The following is a 22,605-nucleotide window of genomic DNA, read 5'->3' on the forward strand; positions in this document are numbered from 1 at the left end:
TCAGTGCTTTTAAAAAACATTACATTTTATATTGCAGTATAACGTTCATTCAGAAAAGGGCACGAATTAGTGATCAGCTCAATAAACTTTCACAAAATGAACACCCCCTGTACCCAGCATGCAAATGAAGAGGCAGGTCATCAGCAGCGGCTCAGAAGCCTCCTGCTTGGTGCAGCCCTCTGGCACTGCTGTGCTGGATGCAGCCTGTACCAGCTTGGGAAGGCCCACATTGCTCATCTCTTCCTAATCCCCTGTTTGGTGACCTGCTGTAGTTTGCTTGAAACTGGCCATGTGGGACTATTTACACCATGGAAATCAGCAAACACTATAAATTAGTCTGCACCCCTAGAGAGTTGGTTGTCCAACATTTACCAGCATAACGCTGCCTCCTTATGTCCAGTAAGTTTCTGAATCTCTGGCTAATGAACCAGGAATTTAATCTCATTTTATAGTGATGCTACACATAGGTGTATACATACATGAACGTGTTCTCTTCCCATCATCTATAGACCACTGGGGAAAAAAATGCAACACTGTGCAGAAAAATGTCATCTCACTCTAGGCAAATCTGTTTGCTTTCAAAATCTGTAAAACTTCAAAACTGTAAATGAAGGAAAAAGCAAAGGATTTCTCTCAAAGCAAAAGGCAATTTATATCTCTTGAACATTTCCTCTGACAACTAAAAGCACGTGTGCAAAACATATCATCAGTCAAGAAAAACTAGCATTTGCTGCTTATGTAGTTCTTTTCCATTCCTTATTATGGACTACATACAAACAAAGCAAAACATTTACAACTAGTACCTCACTAGTTATATATACCAATGGAAATTTCCATTAAGGGCCAGCAACCATTATAGGATCCAAAAGAGGCGGGCAAAGTTTGTAGAATTCCATGAGATCAAAACCATTTTGCTTTAAAGGTACGAAGAATCACTTTAACAGTATTAGTGTTTTGGTTTTTTTTTTTTTTTTTGCAACTACTTGTCAAAATATGAGGTATTTTGTACCTACATGAATGAAATAGTGAGATTACAGATCAGCATTTTGAAAATTCTTTTTTTTTAACTGCAGTAGCATCAATGACACAAAGAAAATAAGCAAGGCTGGTTTCCAGTACACAAATTTCAGTACTGAGAACAGGGTGCTTCACAGAGGTGGCACATGGAGGGCAGCACAAAGGGGACATGACCAGGGCTTGGGGGGAGGGGAGTGGCCTACTGATGCTCTGTTTCTTGCCCTGTGCTGGCTACCTAGGTGTGTTCACTTTGAAAAATCCATTAAATTATACATATATGACTTATGCATTTTTCTCTGTGTATGTTACACTTCAAATAACAGGTTAAAAAAACACAAAGAGAGAAACTAAATAGAAGATGCATGCATTCCTCAAATGAGATATATCTGTACGAACACCGTGTATGCCCTTTATTACAGCATGAAATTTTCTCTTTTATACTAAAATAGTTAATGTAAACAGTACAGGGAAAAAACACAAGCACATCACAGCAGCCTGTTCACTAATGGCTGCTGACTCTATTTTCAATGATAAGATTACTCCAATGTTAAATATTGGACAAAGTCATTGGCCTGCACTTGAGATATGACTATTTCTGACAAGGAATTTCTAATATGAATTTGAGCCTCTGCTTATTCTACAATGCTGCATTTATTTTTTTATTTTTTATTTTATTTTATTTTTTAAAAAAAGATGACCGGTAGGGGGATCTTAACCCTTGACTTGGTGTTGTCAGCACCACGCTCTCCCATGAGAGCTAACCAGCCATCCCTATATAGGGATCCAAACCCATGGCCTTGGTGTTATCAGCACCACACTCTCCCACGTGAGCCACGGGCTGGCCCTAATGTTGCATTTATTTTCGAAGATATTGCTTACTTTTACCGGATTAAAACATGATTGTTCGCACCCATTTCCAGGAAGAAAAATAATACTTCTTTGTGTTAAAAATAATAATACTTGAAGTTAATGGCAGAAATTTCTCCACACTCCATGAAAACACATACATAGCAAATAAATCTATCTAATGCACTTGTCAAAGGTGTTATGTTTCTTTATTACTGCAAAATTTATGAAAGAAGAAAGCTGATGAAGCACTTTAGAAAAATAGAGATGAAAATATCACGATTACCATAAAACATCAGGGCCAGCCCAGCATTTCTATAATCTCTTTACCGAGCAGTTAAAACCTCTTCTCTCCTGTACTGTTGGTGTGAGTAGAAACTGAAATGGCATACATTTGACAGTAACTACTGAAGTTTTAAACATACGCACTCTTGAGTGCAGCAGGTCCATTTTTGGGAATCTCTGTTCCTGAAACACTTCCTTGAGCACGGGAGGGTGAAGCCATCAGGGTGCGTGACAGCGTGTCACTGGCAAGAGTGAACAATGGGGCACCTCAATGTGCATCAATAGGAAAGTGATGAGATAAAGTAGGGTTCGTCCATTCCAGGAACTACGCCATGCGATATGGGAACACAGAGAATGTGACATTTAGTAAATCAGGTGGATCCATGTGTGCTGTGTGAAAAACTGTCTGTGATGTATGGATGAGTTAAAAAATAAGCTACAGAATAAATATATGCTGTACGATCACACTTTAATGCAAAACATTCCCCTCTCTCTCTCTCTCTACATATGTATATAATGTATATCATACACATACTTTATACATATACAAGTATAAGTAAGTTTAGAAAACAGATAAATGAATATCTGCCAAAGCATTGGGGATGCGAATGGAGATCAGGTTTTGGGAACCTGGAGGGACTTTCCCTGTATATCCCCTATCCACTTCCTTATGGTTTCACTTTTTAAAAAACAAATCCTGTATTTGTTATTTATACACACACATGTGCACACACATATAAACACACGTACAAATGGAAACACCTGCTTCCTTTCATCTGTGATTATGCTCTCTCATATATTCCTGTAATTCAGAAGTTAAACATGCGTGCCTGTTCTCTCAAATACTACAACATAGACTCTTCTGTGTGAAAAGTGAATTTTTGGTGAAATAATAGAAAAGCCAAAGAACCATTTGTGATTGTTCCTTTACCATTTCCGTGGGGGAGACATGCCATAAAGAAACTGTCCTCTCCTCTGCTTCACTGTTTATAGACACATAGGAAGGCTGGTAGATTCTGGTTGGCTCTATCACCAGAACCTAAAAGAAGAACAGATTCCTGTGATGCATAGGAACCTAAAACGGAGGAAGTGGGAAGGATTGCGCTCAACAAAGACTCATCGAGGACCAACCCTGCGCCAAGCACTGCTCTAGGAGCCAGGTGTACAGCAGGGGACAGAAGTCCCTGCCAACAGGAGGGCTATGCTCTAACGGGGCAGAAGGAATGACAGACAGATAGGGACATGCCATCTAATATCATATGTGTAGAGATTACACAAGTGTCTGTTCTGGGGTTTTTGTTGTTGTTCCTTTCAGTAGGTTTGAAATATTTCATAATTAAAAGAAGATCTTAAAATGTATTACCCAGGAACAAAATAATTATCACAATCACTTCAGACAACTCAATCTTTTAATAGCTACTTAATGAAATTCTTAAAAATGGAATGTTCACAAAATCTCATGGCATAAATATGAAACACCATTATCTGAAATTCAATTTTCAGGATACTTAGATATCTTACTTATGATTCTTTATAAGATGGTCCTAAAATTGAAACAAAAACTCAGTGAAAAGCTAAAAGCAATTTTGCTTTTCTACTAAAGCTTTAAATGTTAATTAGTGGCACTGGAGGTAAATCAAAACTTAACAGGAAACAGCTTTGAATTCTAAATTTTCACTACACTGTTTTGGAGGATGGTTTATCCACCTCGGACTATGGACATTTTGGGCTGGATAATTGTTTATGGGGGAGGTGTCAGGTGCATTATGGGATATTCCACTGCATCCCTGATCTCTACCCTACCAGCCGCCAGTAGCACCATCTTCTTCCTCAGTTGTGACAACCAAAAATGTCTCCAGACATTTCCAAACGTCCCTTGGGGAACAAAATTGCTCCCAGTTTTCTTTCTTTCAGAGTATTCAATAATTAGATAGCACTGGTCCCATCCCTAGTTTCTTCATTTATCTTAAAGAAATGGATTTAGCATATCTTACTGGAAATCTGAGTCCATTAGTAACTTCACTTGTTGCCTCAAAAATTATATCTAACCAGAAGTTAAGCCGTTCTTGCCTGGGTGAATGTTCAATAATAGTTTTCTTGAAGCGCCGAATTAATAACAAGTTCTGAACTAATGATCTCAAGTACCTGGAAAAATCACAAACACCAATAAATTAGATTCCTAAGCAAACTGAATTCAGTTTCACTCCCCTTAGAAGAAGCTTCCCCAAAGCTTCATTTACTTAAATTCATTTCATGAGTGCTTCATAAACAATCATTTGGCAACCATAGAACTAATTAAAAGAAACCCAAACAGTAGGCAAAATAAGTCAGTCTGACAAAGTCGTACAACATGGCTTTTTTTGTTTGCTTGGTTGGGTTTTTTTTTTTTTTTTTTTGGGCAGCTGGCCAGCACAGGGATCGAACCCTGGACCTTAGTGTTATCAGCACCACGTTCTAACCAAGTGTGCTAAGTGGCCAGCCCCAACATGGCTTTTTATCAACATTGGTCTAAACCTCAATTTTGGTACACAGTATTCAAAGTGTAGAGACGGTAAAGCACGTGGTAGCTGTTTTAAATAACAGAGCAAGCAGAAGTTCAAAGAAATTACAAAATGGCAAAATTTCAAACTTGTCTTTTTCTTTTTAATTAAACTTTTTATTTTGAGGCAATCTTAGATTTACATGTAGTTGTAAGAAATAATACAGAGACAATCCATATATCCTTGATCCAGTTTATCCTAATGGCAACATCTTGCAAAACTATAGTACAATAACACAACCAGTATGTTGACATTGATATAGTCAAGACAGAGAACATTTCCATCACCACAAGGATCCCTCAAGTTGCCCTCCTGTAGTCATACGTTCTTGCCTACCTGGCAATCACTAATCCGAAACTCATAGTCTCTTAGTCTTAAAAAGATAGAATCTGACTAGGTAGATTTTGACATTTGCTATCTTCAGGCAAATTGAACTTTGTAAAACAGAGTTGCCAGGCAGTGGTGGTCACATCCTTTCCAGTAATAAACAGGGATGGTTCAGCTGAAAGCATCACGGTATTATTTTGTTCTTTGAAGATAAAGTGTGGAGCTACCCTGGGAAGATAGATCGGCTAGACTTCAATTGACCTGCTTGGGTACTCAGCAGGCGTGGGTTGTCCAAACTCTACACATTCCAAAGAAAGGTCTGGTCCTTGACTGGTTCATGTGTTCAAAACTTGATCTCTACTGTAACAGTGTTAGGAGAGCGGGAAATTTGATTATGATATTTGAAAGGTAGGGCCTTTGAAAGGTGATTGGATTGTGAGGATTAATCCATTCATGGAATAATGAGTTATCACGGGTGTGGACTGGTGGCTTTATAAAGAGAGCACATGAGAGAGCTCTTGCCATTCTTGCCATGTGATACACTGTGTTGCCACAAGACCCCGTAGAGAGTTCCTACCCAAAAGAATGTCCTTATCAGATGTGCTCCCCAGACCGTGGACTTCCCAGACTCCAAAAGCATAAGAAATAAATTTCATTTCTTTATAAATTATTCCGTTTCAGGTATCCTGTCATAAGCAACAGAAATGGACTAGTACACTGGCTACAGGGAGATCATCTCTAAGCCCTTAGGATATTCTGCCTGCTAAGATTGCCTTTGTTTACCTGGGGCCCTGGGCCATGCCAGATAGTTTATGCCAACATGGTGGGGCCATTGGGCCGTGCTGCATTAGTTTGACCTCTGGAGAGGCCGGAGACTGAGGTATTAAGATCAGCTACATGAGCATTCCATGCCTATGTGACCCACCCCCAATAAAAACCCTGGACATCAAAGCTCAGTGAGTTTCCTCAGTTGGCAATATTTCATGCACGTTGTCATACATCACTGCTGGGAGAATTAAGTACTGTCCATATGACTTCACTGGGAGAGGCTTGTGCCTGATCTCCCCTGGTGCCCAAGGGTGAGAACAGCTAACAATATTGTATTGCATGTTTCAAGATAGCCAGAAAAGAGGATATTAAATGTTATAACCACAATGAAATGATAAATGTTTAGGTGACAGATATACTAACTATTCTGATTAGGTCATTATACAATATATGCATGTATTGAAGCAACAAACTGTACCCCATAAACATGATGAAAAAATAAAATTAAAAACAAAACAAAACAAAACAACTTCTTATAAGGCTATCTCTCTGAGATAACTACTGTCAATATTTTGGGGGAAATCTCTCATTTATCATTTATTCATTAAACAAATACCTATTGAGCATCTATTATGAGATTATAGCAATCAATAAGATATCCACAATTCTAATGTAGCTTCATGACTATGGGGAAGTCAGATATTACCCACCCCTCCCAGACCATTCCCTAAGAGTCACACACCAAACACACATTTTTAATTAAAATGAGATCATATAGAGCAGTGATTCTCAAAGTGTGGTCCCCAGACTAGCAGCAGTAGCTCATAATTTGTAAATAAAAATTCTCAGGCAACACCCCAGCCTTACCGGGCCAGAAATCTTTTTTTTTTTTTTTTTTAATTTTATTTTGTCAATATACATTGTGGTTGATTATTGTTGCCCCTTACCAAAACCTCCCTCCCTCCTCCCTCTCCTCCCTCACCCCCAACAATGTCCTTTCTGTTTGCTTGTCGTATCAACTTCAAGTAATTGTGGTTGTTATATCTTCTTCCTCCCACCCCCCAGTTTTTTTTTTTTTTTTTTGTGTGTGTGTGTGTGTGTGTGTGTGTGTGTGTGAATTTATTTATTTATTTTTAGCTCCCACCAATAAGTGAGAACATGTGGTATTTCTCTTTCTGTGCCTCACTCGTTTCACTTAATTCTCTCAAGGTCCATCCATGTTGTTGCAAATGGCAGTATTTCATTCGTTTTTATAGCTGAGTAGTATTCCATTGTGCAGATGTACCACATTTTCCGTATCCACTCATCTGATGATGGACATTTGGGCTGGTTCCAACTCTTGGCTATTGTAAAGAGTGCTGCGATGAACATTGGGGAACAGGTATACCTTCGACTTGATGATTTCCATTCCTCTGGGTATATTCCCAACAGTGGGATAGCTGGGTCGTATGGTAGATCTATCTGCAATTGTTTGAGGAACCTCCATACCATTTTCCATAGAGGCTGCACCATTTTGCAGTCCCACCAACAATGTATGAGAGTTCCTTTTTCTCCGCAACCTCGCCAGCATTTATCGTTCAGAGTCTTTTGGATTTTAGCCATCCTAACTGGGGTTAGATGGTATCTCAGTGTGGTTTTGATTTGCATTTCCCGGATGCTGAGTGATGTTGAGCATTTTTTCATATGTCTGTTGGCCATTTGTATATCTTCCTTAGAGAAATGCCTACTTAGCTCTTTTGCCCATTTTTTAATTGGGTTGCTTGTTTTTTTCTTGTAAAGTTGATTGAGTTCCTTATATATTCTGGATGTTAATCCTTTGTCAGATGTATATTTTGCAAATATTTTCTCCCACTTTGTTGGTTGTCTTTTAACTCTGTTAATTGTTTCTTTTGCTGTGCAGAAGCTGTTTAGTTTGATATAATCCCATTTGTTTATTTTTCCTTTGGTTGCCCGTGCTTTTGGGGTCGTATTCATGAAGTTTGTGTCCAGTCCTATTTCCTGAAGTGTTTCTCCTATGTTTTCTTTAAGAAGTTTTCTTGTTTCAGGGTGTATATTTAAATCCTTAATCCATTTTGAGTTGATTTTAGTATATGGTGAGAGGTACGGGTCTAGTTTCATTCTTGGGCCAGAAATCTTGAGGGTAGGCCCAGCAATCTGTGTTTCAGTCAACATGGGTGATTTGGAAGCATGATAAAGTTTGAGAACCACTGATATAGAAAAATATATCCTGCAGCTGGCTTTTCTTATTCTATGATAAAGCAGGAACACAGTTCCACGTCTCCAAGTATTCTTTCTTGCACATTTAAATAAATGGCTGTATAACACACCACCATGTTATTCGCGATAGTTTTAGTTTCAGTTTTCATTTGTGGTGAACATCATTTTCTAGGTGTGTTTTAACTTTATATATGCTCTCTCACAAATGCATAATATGTACTAATACCAAAGAGCATTTTACTCTTGACGACCTGAAGAAATTAGTAGGACTGAGAATCTCTAATCCTAGGGATATAGCATGTAGGGATATATTATGTGGGTGTGTGTCTGTCTGTCTTGCCCTCCCTTCACTATTATAAAAGCAAGTGCACCCTCAGAGCCGTGAAGTCTGCCATAACTTTGACTTAATAAAGAAGTCAGAGGAGAAACATAGCAATTATTATTGGGTTTTGTTGTTGTTTTGTTTTTGCATTTCTGCCTTTTTTCCCAGGAAGAGATGTTTCAGCACAAGGTCAGATATTGACATGGGTGATGACAACACACAGACACGACTCACCAGACTGGAGGTTTCAATTTGAACAACCTCTCTGCTGCTTGGACGGCCTTCCCGACGTCACTGGCCAACATGCTGACGTTGAAGAACTGGCCCACATCCCAGTAATTGTTCATTTTCTCTAAGCTTCCTTTTCTTCCCAACAAACTGTTCAGCCGGACACCTTAAGAATTTGAAGTTTAGAGTCACAAAAAATCTTTCTAGTTTCCATCATATTGTGCAAACCTTCAGATAAAGGACAAATGGGCATTTTATTTTGGCTGCTGTCTCAGGTGGGCTAGCAGAAAGCAGGTGATTGTTCCTTTTGAAGGATAAAAAGCTAGCTATTTGAACATAAATTTTAACGTTAAATTTGTGTAACCAAAGTATCAACATTTGCAATCATAAATAGCTTTACCTATTTTCCTTAGTTCCATGGAAGTTTCAAACTGCTGTCCAGCAACTATCAGCAAAACCGCAAGGTTAATTCCCGAATAAAGAGATGACTGGAGCTCAAACCCTTTGCGATACCTATAATTATAGAACCACCAAATTCTTATTATATCATCTCATTATATTAGAACAAAGAAGGTATAAATAAAGGTACAAAACAACCTTCTCATGAAAATTTTTATTACTCTAATTTATTCTTTTTCAGCTCCCTCCTCCCAACCTTTATGAACAGCTACATGCAGCTCTCAAATAACTTTTTTTAAATGTCATAATAGCAACACAGTAACTTACACTAGGGAATTTAAAATTTTTTCTTCATAAGGCTTATATTGTTATTATAAAGCCATAATGATTGTATAAAATAGGGAAATCATTTTAAAGTATAAAAAAGAAATTTAAAAGCTATTATAATCCTATCCCTAAAAGATGACTGCAATTTGATGTCCAAATCTCATTTTTAAAGTTAGACTCCACTTATACATTGAGTGTTTTTTATTACATAGAAATGGCACCAATCAAAGGCAAGCCATTTCTCTTCTTGTATCACAATGCAGAATCATTTTTTTTTCATGTGTTAAGCAGCATTGCCAGAATCCTGGATCTCAAGTAGCTATAAGAGCAGCAGCGTAAACTGAGGGAAGCAGCAGGGATCTTCTATGTGAGGCTAAGAACAAGATACAAAACTTGGAATCCCATTTTTATATGAGAAGGTTAATAGCACCATTTTAACTCTCTTCTATATTCTTTTCTATACATAGAAGTTTCTTTCTAGTCCATGAGCAAATATGAATATAACAATCAGGAAAGAATAAGTCAATCAATGAAGTAATGACAAAAAAATGTCCTTAGGTGGCACAGTTCATACCGAAGACTTGTAAACCAGGAGTAATTTTACCATTCATGTGACAACAAGAGAATACAACAACAAAATATTAATTTTGGAATGGAGAAGTTATTTAGGTCTGTTAAAATATGGCTTTATGAACTTTGGGGCATAACCCAAGTACCCTCAGATGGGCCAGAGAACATTAAGAAAGTCCTTCTGACTCGAGTCAACAAAATTCCAACCATTTTTTCACGTATGTTTTGGGAATTTTAAATTCCATATCCTACTGGATTTGATTTCTTTAACTATGAAAAGTTATACTGAAAAGAGGGTGGAGAGGGTTACTTCTTCATAAGTCAAACAGGCCCAGCTTGGGGACAGAGAAGATTTTTAACACCAGCCAGGACTGCAGTCCCAGATTTGCCACTAACCATTCCTGCGACCTTGTACCGGCTCTGTGAATAGCCACCCAGCTCCCTGGGCCACGTGCTCCCCATCCATACCTGAGGGTCTGGTTTAAATGATCTCCAAGGTCTCATCTTGAGGCCACACACTCGGACTGGAAGACTAAGCTTTATTTGCTCTTGTCCCTACTGCTGCTACCTTCTGAAGTGGGTGGAGAAAAACTCCTATCACTTTCTTGAAGGAGACACAGGCAGTAATTTCCTGACCTGTGGGTTGAATTCTCAGCCACCATAGTGGGAACACAGCTTCCTGTCTTGGCTCTACCAAATATTAACTTCCCTTCAGCACCCTGAGTGACTCCTGTACCACACAGTGCATTAGTTACTACTGGGGATTAAAGAAGAATAAAACAAGATCCCTGCCTTCTGAGAACCTACACTATGGTGGAGGTGATCAGAGCCACACACAATTAGTGAAAATACAAGCAAGAATGTGATAAGTATCCTAGAATCACACAAATCCAAGTCTAGAGGAACTCACAGAAGACACACAGGGCTCCCCCCACCCCCAGACTTCAGATATGGCATGAAGATGGACAGAAATGTAATAGCAGTAATTTGGAAAGGGAACCCCTGGTATAGAAAATGGCAGGAACAGAGATGGGAGTCTGGGGAACTCCTAAGGAACTACTTCAGTTTAGTTGGACATACATCAGGTAGTGGGAAGCAGCACTAGAGGTGGGTTGGAGAAAGCTATACACTAGCACCTAGAAAGGTTCTATAAAGTTTGAATTTTTATATAATAGGGAATAGGGAGCCGTGGTGGGTTTTTGAACTTTAGGAGGAGAAGCTGTAAATGAAGGATGAACTGAAGAGACACCAAGCAGAGAGCCTACTTGGGATACTGCTAGAACATTCTTGGCAAGAAAGTAAAAAATGGCAGTGGCTGGGGGTGGTGGTGCTGGGAAAGGATTGGCAAGGAGTCGGGGAAGACTCACAGAAGGGCTGGAAATGGGAACCGGAAGTATAGGACACAAGTGAGCAAAAGGATTCAAACATTTACCAAAATCTTAAGACTAGGAAGGTAAAAATTGGCAGTAAGAAGGCAAGACATTGGAAGCCATACCTTGTGGAGAGGAGGAAATGACTTTAGCCTTCAACATGTTGAGTGTCAAATACCAGCACCACCTCGAGGTAAAACAGGTGGACAAAGGGGGCGATGTCACAGCTAATCACAGCTTGGGATAGGGGTTGGGCTGGAGACCTCCAGCTAAGGGTCCCAAACAGTAGGAATGGCTGGGATTGCCAGAGAAATGTGTGTGGATGGAGAGAAGGCAGCAGGGGACAGAGCCTCCCACATGTACAGAAGGAGGGAGAGAGAGAGAAGCAGCAGTCAGAAGTAAATGAGGACACAACAGCAATGCCAAGAGCTCTTATGACAGAAGTGGATGATGTGGGCTGTTGGCTCCACCTGCAAAATACACCCAGAATCCAACTTCTCATATTCATCACTACCACCCGGGTTCAAGTCACTGTTAGCTCTCCCCTGAATTATTACAATAGTTTCCTAATTGTTTGCTGCTTCTGCCTTCACCTCTGGGGTAGGTTGTTCAGTGGCCACAAATTCCTCCCATCCCAATACAGACACACCGTTGCCATCCTTCCCATCCAGAGATGGAGTGTATTTCTCCACCCCCTTTGAATTGGGGCAGGCCATATGATTTGCTTTGACCAAGAGCACGTAGTAGAAGTGACCATTTGTGAGTTCCTGAGCCTACGCCTCTAGAGGCTTTGCAGCTTCCACCTTGGCTGTCTTAGAATACTGTCTACCAGGTAAGAAAGCTGATCTACCAGGATTAGAACCACATGTTGAAGCACTGAGACACACCACTACAGCCAACGCAAGCTGCTGCCAAACATGCCTGGGGCCATCTTGGATCTTCCAGCCTTGCCTGACCTTCTAGCTGGCTGCAACTTTAGGAGTGAGTCCAGGCAAAGTCGGCAGAGAAACTGCCTTTACCTAAACCCACAGAATCATGAGAAATCACAAATCATTGTTGTTTGAAGCCACTAAGTTTTGGGGTTATTTGTTATGCAGCAAGTGATAGCTGATATACCCCCTAAAATGCATTCTTTGCATAACAGTGAGAGTACTCCTATTAAAATGTCAGATCTTGGGCTGAGCCCGTGGCGCACTTGGTAGAGTGCTGCGCTGGGAGCGCGGCGACGCTCCCGCCGCGGGTTCGGATCCTATATAGGACTGTGACCAGTGCACTCACTGGCTGAGTGCCGGTCACGAAAAAACGACAAAAAAAAAAAAAAAATGTCAGATCTTGTCACTCCTCTGACTCCTCTGCTCGGAGCCCTCCAATGATGTCCCTTCCCACTCAGAGTAAAAGGGTCTTTCCCCGCTCCCATTCCATGCTGCTCACCTCCTTGCTTACTCCTCACTGCCCTTGAGCGTGCCCAGCATGCCTCCTCCTCAGGCTCTCTGCCTTTGCTGTTCCCTCTGCATGGAACACCTTCTCCACTGTTATCTTCAAAGCTCACTCCCTCACCACCTGCACATCTTTATTCGCCTTCACTGACCACCCTATTTAAAACTGCAGACCACCCCTCCCAACCCTCCTTTCCCCCTTTCCCTGTTTGACTTTTCCCCATAGCCCTCACCATCAGCTGACATCCTGTACATTTTACTGTGTTTGTCCGCTTCCCCCACCAGCAATTCAAGGTCCCTGAGAGCAGGGATTCATGTCTTTCTGTATCCCCACCATCTAGAGAAGTTTCTAACACACAGTAAGCCCTCAATATACATTCATTGACTAAATGAATGAATGAACAGATCACTGTGAGGATAATGCCCTGATAGTGGTGGACAAGGTTCTGGAAGGGTAGCTGGGGAGGAGCATGCTAAACCTCCTTCTTGTCCTATAAATGAGTAAACTTGTGGGAAGAATGTGACCAGTAAAAAAAACCCCTGTTTCTCTTGGTTTTCTCTCAGAAAAGGGAATCAGGAAATTCCCAGACTGCATTTATTTCAATTTTTTTTTTCACTGCCAGCAGGCAGGTACACATATACACATAGGGAAAAGACCTGGGTCCGAAGCCTATGCAATTCTGTTCTTTACAGAGATGCATGTGCTACTGACTAGGGCTGAGGGTTTACCACTCAATGGCACTGTCTCGGCTGGCATCATCTTTGCAGTCTGAATCCAAGAAGATGTCCTTGTAGATCCTCCCGCACAGGCAGAACATGTCAGGGGCTGGGTGATCACAGCTCTGCAGAACCTGAAGCATGACCTGAAGAGCCTTCTCACGGTCACCTGAGCTGTTTCTCCTGAAAGATACGTATTCTAAGACCACAAACATCTGAATCAAGATAGGGGAGTATACATACATTCATTTTGCTGAAAGGCTGGGTGTAAGGACACTGTACTTTAGTAGGAAAAAAAATTCTAAATAATATTTCATTTTTTATTTTCAAATGTAGCAAGTGCTTAAGAGTCACACCAGTAAATCTCATACAATTATACTCAGTCCCTATTTGATCCATCTTTAACAAGTAAATCATAAGGAAAAGAAAAAATGAGAGAAGAGGAAACCTATATAATAAAAAACACGAGAGTCATATCAAACAAATGCAATGTATAGACTTTGTCTCGATTATGATTCAAATAGACCCACTGTAAAAAATATGAGACAACTGGGAAAATTTGAACACTAACACTGAGGAATTATTGTTAATTTTAGGTATGATAACATAATCATGATTATGCTTTATAAAAGTGTCCTTAACTTTTAGAGAGACATTTTGAAATATCTATGGACGAAATGGTGTGTCTTTCCTTCAAAATAAATCCAGTGTTGGGAGTTTGGGGGAGTGGGTGGGGGGTGAAGAGAAAACAAAACTGGCCATGCCATGATAATTATCAAAGTGAATAAGGGGTACATGGGGGTTCATTATTGGGATGGTTAATTTTATGTGTCAACTTGACTGGGCTAAGGATGCCCAGATAGCTGGTAAAACATTATTTCTGGGTGTGTCTGTGAGAGTGTTTCTGGACGAGATCAGCATTTGAATCAGCAAGTGAGTAAAAAGGACCCGCCCTCACCAGCAACGTGGATGGCCCCAATAGAACCAGAAAGTGTGAATTTTCTTTCTCTTCCTGAGCTAGGACATCCATCTTCTCCTGCCCTTGAACAGTAGAACTCCTGGATCTTGAGCCTTCAGAATCCAGGACATACCAGTGGCACCCCTGTTCCCAGGCCTTTGGATTCAGATTGAATCACACCACTGGCTTCCCTGATTCTTCAGCTTGCAGATGACATATCCCAGGACTTCTCAGCCTCCATAATCACATTCACTGATTCTCATAATAAATCTCTTTTCCTACTGGACTGTTTCTCTGGAGAACCCTGCCGAATATAATTATACTATTCCCTTTTTTTGAAAATTTTCATAATAATCAAAAATTTTTGAAAATTTTCATAATAACCAAAAAATAAAAATAAAAGGTACCCATCTTGACTCAACAATTCCACTTCCAGAATTTACAATATGGAAATATTTTTTTTCAAGAATTTTTTGAACAAAGATGTTTGTTATGGCACTGCTTATAACAGTGAGGAGCTGGAGATGACCCAAATGTCCATTAATAGAAGAATGGCAAAATATATTTTATAACAACCAAACTATGGAATACCATACAATCCTTATAAAGGAGTGGATTCATATGTAATTATATAGAAGAACATCCACAATATTTTGTGGAAATAAATTGCTGAACTAAATGAAAAGCATGATCCCATTCTTTGAAATAAACGCTACTTATATATATCTATATATATAGACAAAAGTCTGTAGGGTAAACATTAAACCATTTAGAAACCATTGCTGGGATTTATACAAGGTGGTTCTGTGTATATTTTATTAATAACTATTCTAATAAATGAATAAAGATATTATTTTTAATATCTCGGTAATTTTATAGTGGGCCATTTTATGCTTTCTTTCCTGAGGACATGTACCTCGAAAAACAACTGCATCATCCGAGAAGACAGATTAGTACCTGAAACAGCCTTTCTCAACTGGGGTTCCACAACAGCATTAGGCCCAGGAAAAATTATTTGATTATTTGAGTGACTATTTTCTGAATTCTCCCAACGATGGTACATGGCTAGCCCCATTCTGGACACACGAGAGAAATTCATTCATTTCATACAATAGATGCAACAGGACGGTAGGGTTTAATTATTTTAACCTGGGTTGAGAAGGGCTAATCTAGATACTTGGCATCCTTCTAGAATCCTGCGATAATTAAGCCTTTATTTTGACTCTTTTTCCATTTTCTACCTTGGTCCTGTTCCAATATATTTGATTTTTCCTCTCTGTATCATATACAATCCAACTTGACCAGCCTGAAAACCAGATCTCTTGATGCACAGCCCACCCGTGATATTTTGTAATTTTTAAGAGCCAACAAATACCAATTCAACTCAAACTTATTAATGCATTTAAATAATTTCTAATGTTTGTGGTGAGAAAATGAAAAAGATTAAAACTTTAATGAGGTACAAAATTTTTATATCTGTTATTAGCCAAGTCTTGAGGTGTGAAATATTCAGGATTCTGAAAAGAATGTACTTAACTCACTGACATGCTTAATTATTGATATGAGTTCAGGTTTGTTTGCTTGATATTTGGAGTTTTTTTCTTTCTTTGGACCAGTTACATCTACATCAAGATTTCCCTTGAATTTTTTCATTAACTTGAAATTTACTCTTCTTACTTAAGACAAAAGATCTTTTGAGCATAAGCAAAACAAACAAACAAAAAAATCAAACATTTGAGAAAATGAAAAGTAAAGAGATTTTCAGCTTAAAAGCCAATTTAAGACAGGTGCTAAATAGCTAATCCCTTTATTTGTTAATAATCAGCTTTCAGATCTCCTTATCATTTTCAGATCCCAAGGTATCCAAGAACAAGCCCATAGATTAAAAAAACAAAACAAAACTCCTGTGTTTAATCAGCCAGCAACATCTGTCTCTGGCAATAAGGCCATTTCACAATTCAGAGAAGGCAACTTCCACAGTGGACCTGAACCTTAGCTGCATATTAGAATCACGTGGAGAGCTTTAAAAACCCTGGGGTCCAGGCTGCACCCCAGACCAATTAAATCTAAATCTCTGGAGATGAGACCCAGACATCACATCCCAGACATTCTGATTCCATAGGACTGCATCATTGCTAAATCCACTGATCAAGCCTCAGTCCTTGTCCTATTTGACCCACATGTGCACTTGACAATTGTGCACTCCTTCTTTCTTGGACTACCTTCTTTATCTGATCTGCAGGACACCACACTTGCCTAATTTTCCTCCTATTTAGTCTAATTTTCTGGTTCCTATTCATCTCTCTGATCTTTTACATTGGAGTGTCCCTAGGCTCAACCTTTGGATCTTTCCTCTTTATTGGTAACCACATTAGATCTCTTGGTGATATCATCCAGTGCCATGATTTTTCAAACCTTCTACATTCTGATGACTCCCAAATTTCCATCTCCAGCCCAGAACTCCCCTGAACTCCAGATTCACACATCCAACTGCCTTCTCGGCATCTCCCTTGCATGTCTAATAGCCCAAAGTTAACGTGTCCAAAATCAAACTCTTGATTGCCCCATCAAACCTGTTTTTCTCAGTCTTCCCCATCTTGTTCAATAGCCACTCCATTCTTTCTGTTATTCAGGCCAAAAACTGTAGAGTCATGCTTGATTCCTCTAACTCCCTTTATTTGATCAGTAGATTCTGTTGTCTTTTACTTCAAACCATATCAGAAATTGGCCCACTCTTCATGACGCCCACAATTCCTACCCTGGTTCAAGCCACCGTCATTTTCTGCTTCTACCCTTACCCCTGCATAATCTATTCTCAACACAGAAGTCAGAGTGATCCTGCTACACTATAAGTCAGGTCACATCACTCCTCTACTCAAAACTCTCCAGCGGCTCCCAACTTAAAGCAAATGCCAATTTTCTTTCAAGACCTGACTCCTAGTAATTTCACCAACCTCAGCTCTTACCCCGCCACCACCCCCATCACCTACTCTGTTCCAGCTGCACAAGCCTCCTTGCTGTGCCATGTGCTGATCTCTCTACCTGGAATGCTCTTCCCCCAGATAGTTACACGGTATGTTCCCTCACTTCTTTCTGATCTTTTCTCCATGTCACTTTCTAATATAGGTGAAGTCTTCTCTGAACACCCAACTTAAAACCACGACCTCCTCACCCCATTGGCCCCTCCCCATCATCCTAACCTGTTGTAATAATTTTACTTATTTTTTATTGTCTCTGCCCATTTTAGAATGCAAACTCCAAGAAAGTGTGATTTTTTTTTTTTTTGGTCGGATCTGTTTACTGCTGTGCCCCAGTGCTTAGAGCTGGATCTGGCACATAGTAGGTGCCCAATAAATGTCTGTTAAATGAATGACAAACTGAGCAGGACTATATGTACTGACATGGAAAGATCTCTAAGCATTGATTGCTAAGTGAAAAAGAACAATAATAGAATATCTCCTGTATGGTTCTATATTCTAAAAACACTGTAGTATTACATATTTTAATAGTGTATAAGTGCATAGAAAATTACTTGAAAGGATATACACCAAACTGACAAGAGAGGTTACTTCTGGAATATGAGTGGGATCAAAGATTTGAGTTAAGAGAAACAACTGCTTTACATGTATTTTTTTTCAGTTTTTCACAATAAAATTATATAAACACATTCGTCTATTATTTATGCAATAAAATATACAGAGTAAAAACAGAACACTGCACTGGGAATTATACAGAGCTGGATTCTGGTTATTTTCACACCATTTACTACCCATCTGAATTTTGAGCAAGTCACTTACCCCTCTGTGTTTCGTTCTTCATCTGAAAAGTGTTTGACTTTGCTTCCCTCACAGCATCACTGAGAGCTGCAGGTCTCCCAGAGCACCTTTTTGCCACTAACCATCCTGCCTGCCTGTCCATCTTTTCTATATTGTGTGTCTATAAGAGGAAAGTCATACGGTGGGAGACAGAATTCCAATAAGTCTTTCTTCTAAGCTAGCCCTGAGCATTAAAAAGCAAAAGGTTTCATTAGACCAGTGTCCTTTCTAGAACAATGTTTGTTTTGGGTCACCTGTCAAAAAGCTTATAAGATATTTCTGTTTCCAATTAGGATATTGTAGTGGATTGAGTTATGTCCCCCCCAAACTCACTGAAGCTTGAATTGTTTCCCCCAAGTTTATGTATTAGAAACTTGGCCCCCACTGTGACTGTTTAAGAGGGTGGGAAATCCTATTATGGTAATTGAAAGGTGGGGCCTTAAAGAGGTGATTGGATTGTGGGACCATGCAGTAGTGAGTGGATTAAAAATGGTGGTCGGGGCGTGGTTCTGAGGGCTTTAAAAGAAGAGAGAGTCTGTCTTTTGCTCTCTTGCTCTCTCTGCTTCTACCATCTTGCAATGTGAGACCCCTGGGTCACTGTTGCCACCACCAGATGGACTTTGGACTTCCCAGCCTCAGAAACCGTAAGCAATAAATTTTGCTTTTCTTTATAAATTACCCAGTTCCAAGTATTTTGTTATAAGCAACAGAAGTGGACTACTACAGATGTCAAAGAATGTGAAAGGCCTTCACTCCTCTGGTAGCAGCAGGAAAAACCCAGACAATATAAAAATACTACTGAATAGAAGGAAGAAAACTTTGATTAACTGAATGCCAGAAAAATACAAACCTTTCAGAGGTGAGCAGAGAGCCACGACAGCTTTCATACTTGGATGCCTGGTCTAGGTAATGATGAAGGGAGGAGAAAGCCTTTGGTAGACAGAGAAACTTTGCAAGGACGAGGAGAAATCAGCCAATGTTTTCACAACAGCACGGGCTGGCAGGACAAAATGCAATCTGGAAGCATCCCCAAGGAAAAACAAATTGCCTGGCCCAGAGACTCTCGTGCCCCACGCCCACCCTCTGAATGTTGCCAAGAAAGCCACAGTGAAGGAGAGGCTCATGAGTAGAAAGCTACCACGTGCACGGTCACAGCATTTGGATTCCAGGTCCCTGCAGGAACCGAAGGCCTAAGCCCTCCCTGCTTAAATACTGATAAGACCAAAAAGGCAGCAGAGGGAGAGGAGGTTGGGGGTTGGGCTAAGCACAGGTGAACTAAATCTAATTAAAAGTGGAGTCCAGTCCCAGCTAATCTCTAGGAGAAATATGAAAAAAATCAGTCATACATGCTGATCACCAGGCCTAGGAAAAGGTTTAGATATTTAGGATAATAAACAAAATAAAATTATACCTCAGTCTTCACTATTCTTGTAGGTGAAATATCCAGAATACCATAATATCATGAGACGTGCATGGAAACAGGAAAATGTTACCCATAATCAAGATATAACACAACCAAGAGAACAGACCCAGAGGTGACTCTACTATTGAATTCAGCAGACAAGAACCTTAAAACAACTATTATATTGTTTCTATAAACAAAGTCTGTGAGAGAGAGGGTGGGTGTGTGTGTCAGAGACGAGATAGTATTTCATGAGAGAAATGGAAGCTCTAAAACACAAATAAATGAAAGACCTGGAAGTGAAAAATACATTTTAAAAAATCATTGAATGTGCACAGCACCAGATGGGATAGCATCAAAGAAACACCCAGTGAACTAGAATACAGGTCATTCGAAATTATCCAAACTGTGGCTGCATGGTGGGCAGAAGCGACTAGCAAGGGGCAAAAGGGAACTTTGGGGGATAAAATATTCTATATCTTGATTATGGTGGTAGTTACGAGGGTGTATTTATTTGGCCAAACTCATCAAATAGTGTGCTGAAAATTTCATGTTTTATTGTATGTACATTATACCTTAATAAAGTTGACTAAAAAAATACGTAGAGGCTGAGCAGTGCTTCTGAAAGTTAGTGTCCTACTGGGCCAATCGTGGGTCTGTTTGCCTTCAGAGACACTTTTGTCTTTCCCCTGCTCTGCTCTGTACTGCAGAGGGGCTGATTCCTCCAGGCGACTGGTCACCAGCTGATAGCAGCCAGTAGGAGGCGCTGGTAGACCAGTAACTGGAAGATGGAAGGAGGAAGCCCGAGTATTTTCTCCCTCCTTTTGTGGTCTGCATGGCAGCTCCCGCAACAGCTGCATCTGTTCAGTAGACCTCGCTCCCACCGGGCTGGCTCACAATAATTCCAGGTGATCCTGGCACCTGAGTTCTGATAGCATCACCTTGTTCCTGGGTCCCTTCAGCCAAGGGGTGGTAGCAGCTTCCCGCTGATGCTAATTGCTGGGCTGCCTCCCAGTTTCCTGTTTGGCTTCGTAGCTCTTCCATCATCCATGGAACCAATTTCCTGTATTAAATTTCTTCTATTTTAAATACTTAGAGTGGTTTCTGTTTCCTGACAGATACACACCTGCCACAAGAAAGCAGGTGCCCTACTCTGGCCAGATGCCTTGTATTTACATAAAGAGAAGGGGACAATTAGAAGCAATCTGTGTTTTAGTGTGAACAATGCCCAGAGCCAAAGACACACACACACACCAGAATGGTTGTTTTCTTACTCTACAAATAGAACCTACTTACGTATCAGGGCAGAACCACTATTAAATCAGCCCAACCTAGTTCCCATCAGCCCAACCTTTCCCAGTCTCCTGGGATCAGAAAGCACTATCTGTGATGACTGGGCCCTGTGATGGGTCGGCAGGCCCCAAGATGGAGCTGGGCACTACCCAGGCTGGCTTTGCCTTTTGCACAAAAGCAGCAGGAGTGAAGAGTATTCCTGTCTGAATTCTTGGTCCTGCTCTGTGACATGTCACCAGGGATCTCCATACTGATGAATCCAGTTAAACTCTACTCCTTATTTGAGAGTTGTAACTGGTTTGCCAAAGCGCATTTATTCCCTGCCCCCGGGCACTCAGCCGTACCAATTTCCCCATATCCCTTGCAGTTAAGTTGGGCCACGAGACTAAATTTTGGCCAATGAAATGTATGAGAAGTAATGAACATCCCTTCCTGACCAGGCTCATACACATCTCCCTGGTATAGTCAAAAAGTGGAAACAACACAAATGTCCATCAACTGATAGATTAAGAAATAAAATGTGGTCTATACGATGGAATGTTATGCAGCAATAAAAATGTTGTATGGTTCTACTTGTTTGAAATGTCCAGAATAGGCAGATCCACAGACCGAATAGAGACTAGTGGTTTCCTAGGGCTAGAGGGTGAGGTGAGGGAATAGGGAGTAACTACTAACAGGTTGCCAAAATAGATTAGTGGTTGCTTAGCGATGGGGAGGAGGATTGAAGGAAACGAGGAAGGGGGGTGACTGGTAATGGATATGGGTTTCTTTTGGGGGGGATGATGAAAATGTTCTAATATTGATCATAGTGATGATTGTGCAACTCTGTGAATATGCCAAAAACCATTCTTGTATGCTTTTATTTATTTTTTTTTGGTGGCTGGCCAGTACAGGGATCAAACCCTGGCCCTTGGTGTTATCAGCACCAGCTTTAACCAACTGAGCTAACCAGCCTGACTTGTACACTTTAAACGTGTGACTTGTATGGTATGGGAGTTATATCTTAATAAAGCTGTTATGAAACACAACACAAAACCCCTGCCGCAATTCACCATGCTCCCCTTTTCTCACCATCTGGCCTCAAGATGGAAGGAAACTGTTGTCAAGCAATCACCTGAAGAAGAGATTGCCCAACCAGGGCACACCCACGTTGGAATGTTGCCTAAGTGCACATAAACTTCCATCATGTTGAGCCACTGCAATTGTGGGGCTGTTTGTCATAGCAGTTACCCTACCCTGACTAATACACAAGTCCACAACACTAAGAAAGCAGGGGTTTCCTTGCTCAGGAAGATCTACTCCCCTCTGAGTCTGTATCAAATCTCCTTTCTTTTTTTTTTTTTTTTTTTTAAAGATGACCAGTAAGGGGATCTTAACCCTTGACTTGGTGTTGTCAGCACCACGCTCACCCAGTGAGCCAACCGGCCATCCCTATATAGGATCTGAACCCGTGGCCCTGGTGTTATCAGCACCGCACTCTCCCGAGTGAGCCACAGGCCGGCCCCAAATCTCCTTTCTAGCAGACACCTGAGATCCCACGCTAGGAAGGCTTCCCTCACCCCTGACCTTGACCCAGCCAATGCAGACCTCCACTTTTCTGAACTGTTTCGGGCCATGTCCTACTTCAGTGGTTATCTTTGGATGGTGGTATTATTAGTAACTACATTTGTATATTTTTCTGTATACACTGAAAATGTAGGACTTCAATATTTTTGTTTGTAAGCATAGACTCACATATAAAGAAAATACAATAGATTTGTCTAACTAC

The 22,605-nt window shown here is 40.4% G+C and overlaps 1 protein-coding gene across 1 annotated transcript in view; it reads right to left on the bottom strand.

Moving 5' to 3' along the window:
• The window catches only part of MAP3K15 (mitogen-activated protein kinase kinase kinase 15), a 123,181-nt gene that overhangs the window by 36,436 nt on the left and 64,140 nt on the right, over positions 1–22,605 (bottom strand). The window contains exons 7-11 of the mRNA XM_063084515.1: positions 13,382–13,552; positions 8,951–9,063; positions 8,557–8,716; positions 4,143–4,293; positions 3,080–3,187 (exon numbers count right to left, since the gene is read on the bottom strand). Coding sequence (XP_062940585.1) covers positions 3,080–3,187; positions 4,143–4,293; positions 8,557–8,716; positions 8,951–9,063; positions 13,382–13,552 — 703 coding nt within the window. The remainder of the gene's footprint in view (positions 1–3,079; positions 3,188–4,142; positions 4,294–8,556; positions 8,717–8,950; positions 9,064–13,381; positions 13,553–22,605) is intronic.

This window comes from Cynocephalus volans, chromosome X (genome assembly GCF_027409185.1).
Source record: "Cynocephalus volans isolate mCynVol1 chromosome X, mCynVol1.pri, whole genome shotgun sequence".
Taxonomy (NCBI): domain Eukaryota; kingdom Metazoa; phylum Chordata; class Mammalia; order Dermoptera; family Cynocephalidae; genus Cynocephalus; species Cynocephalus volans.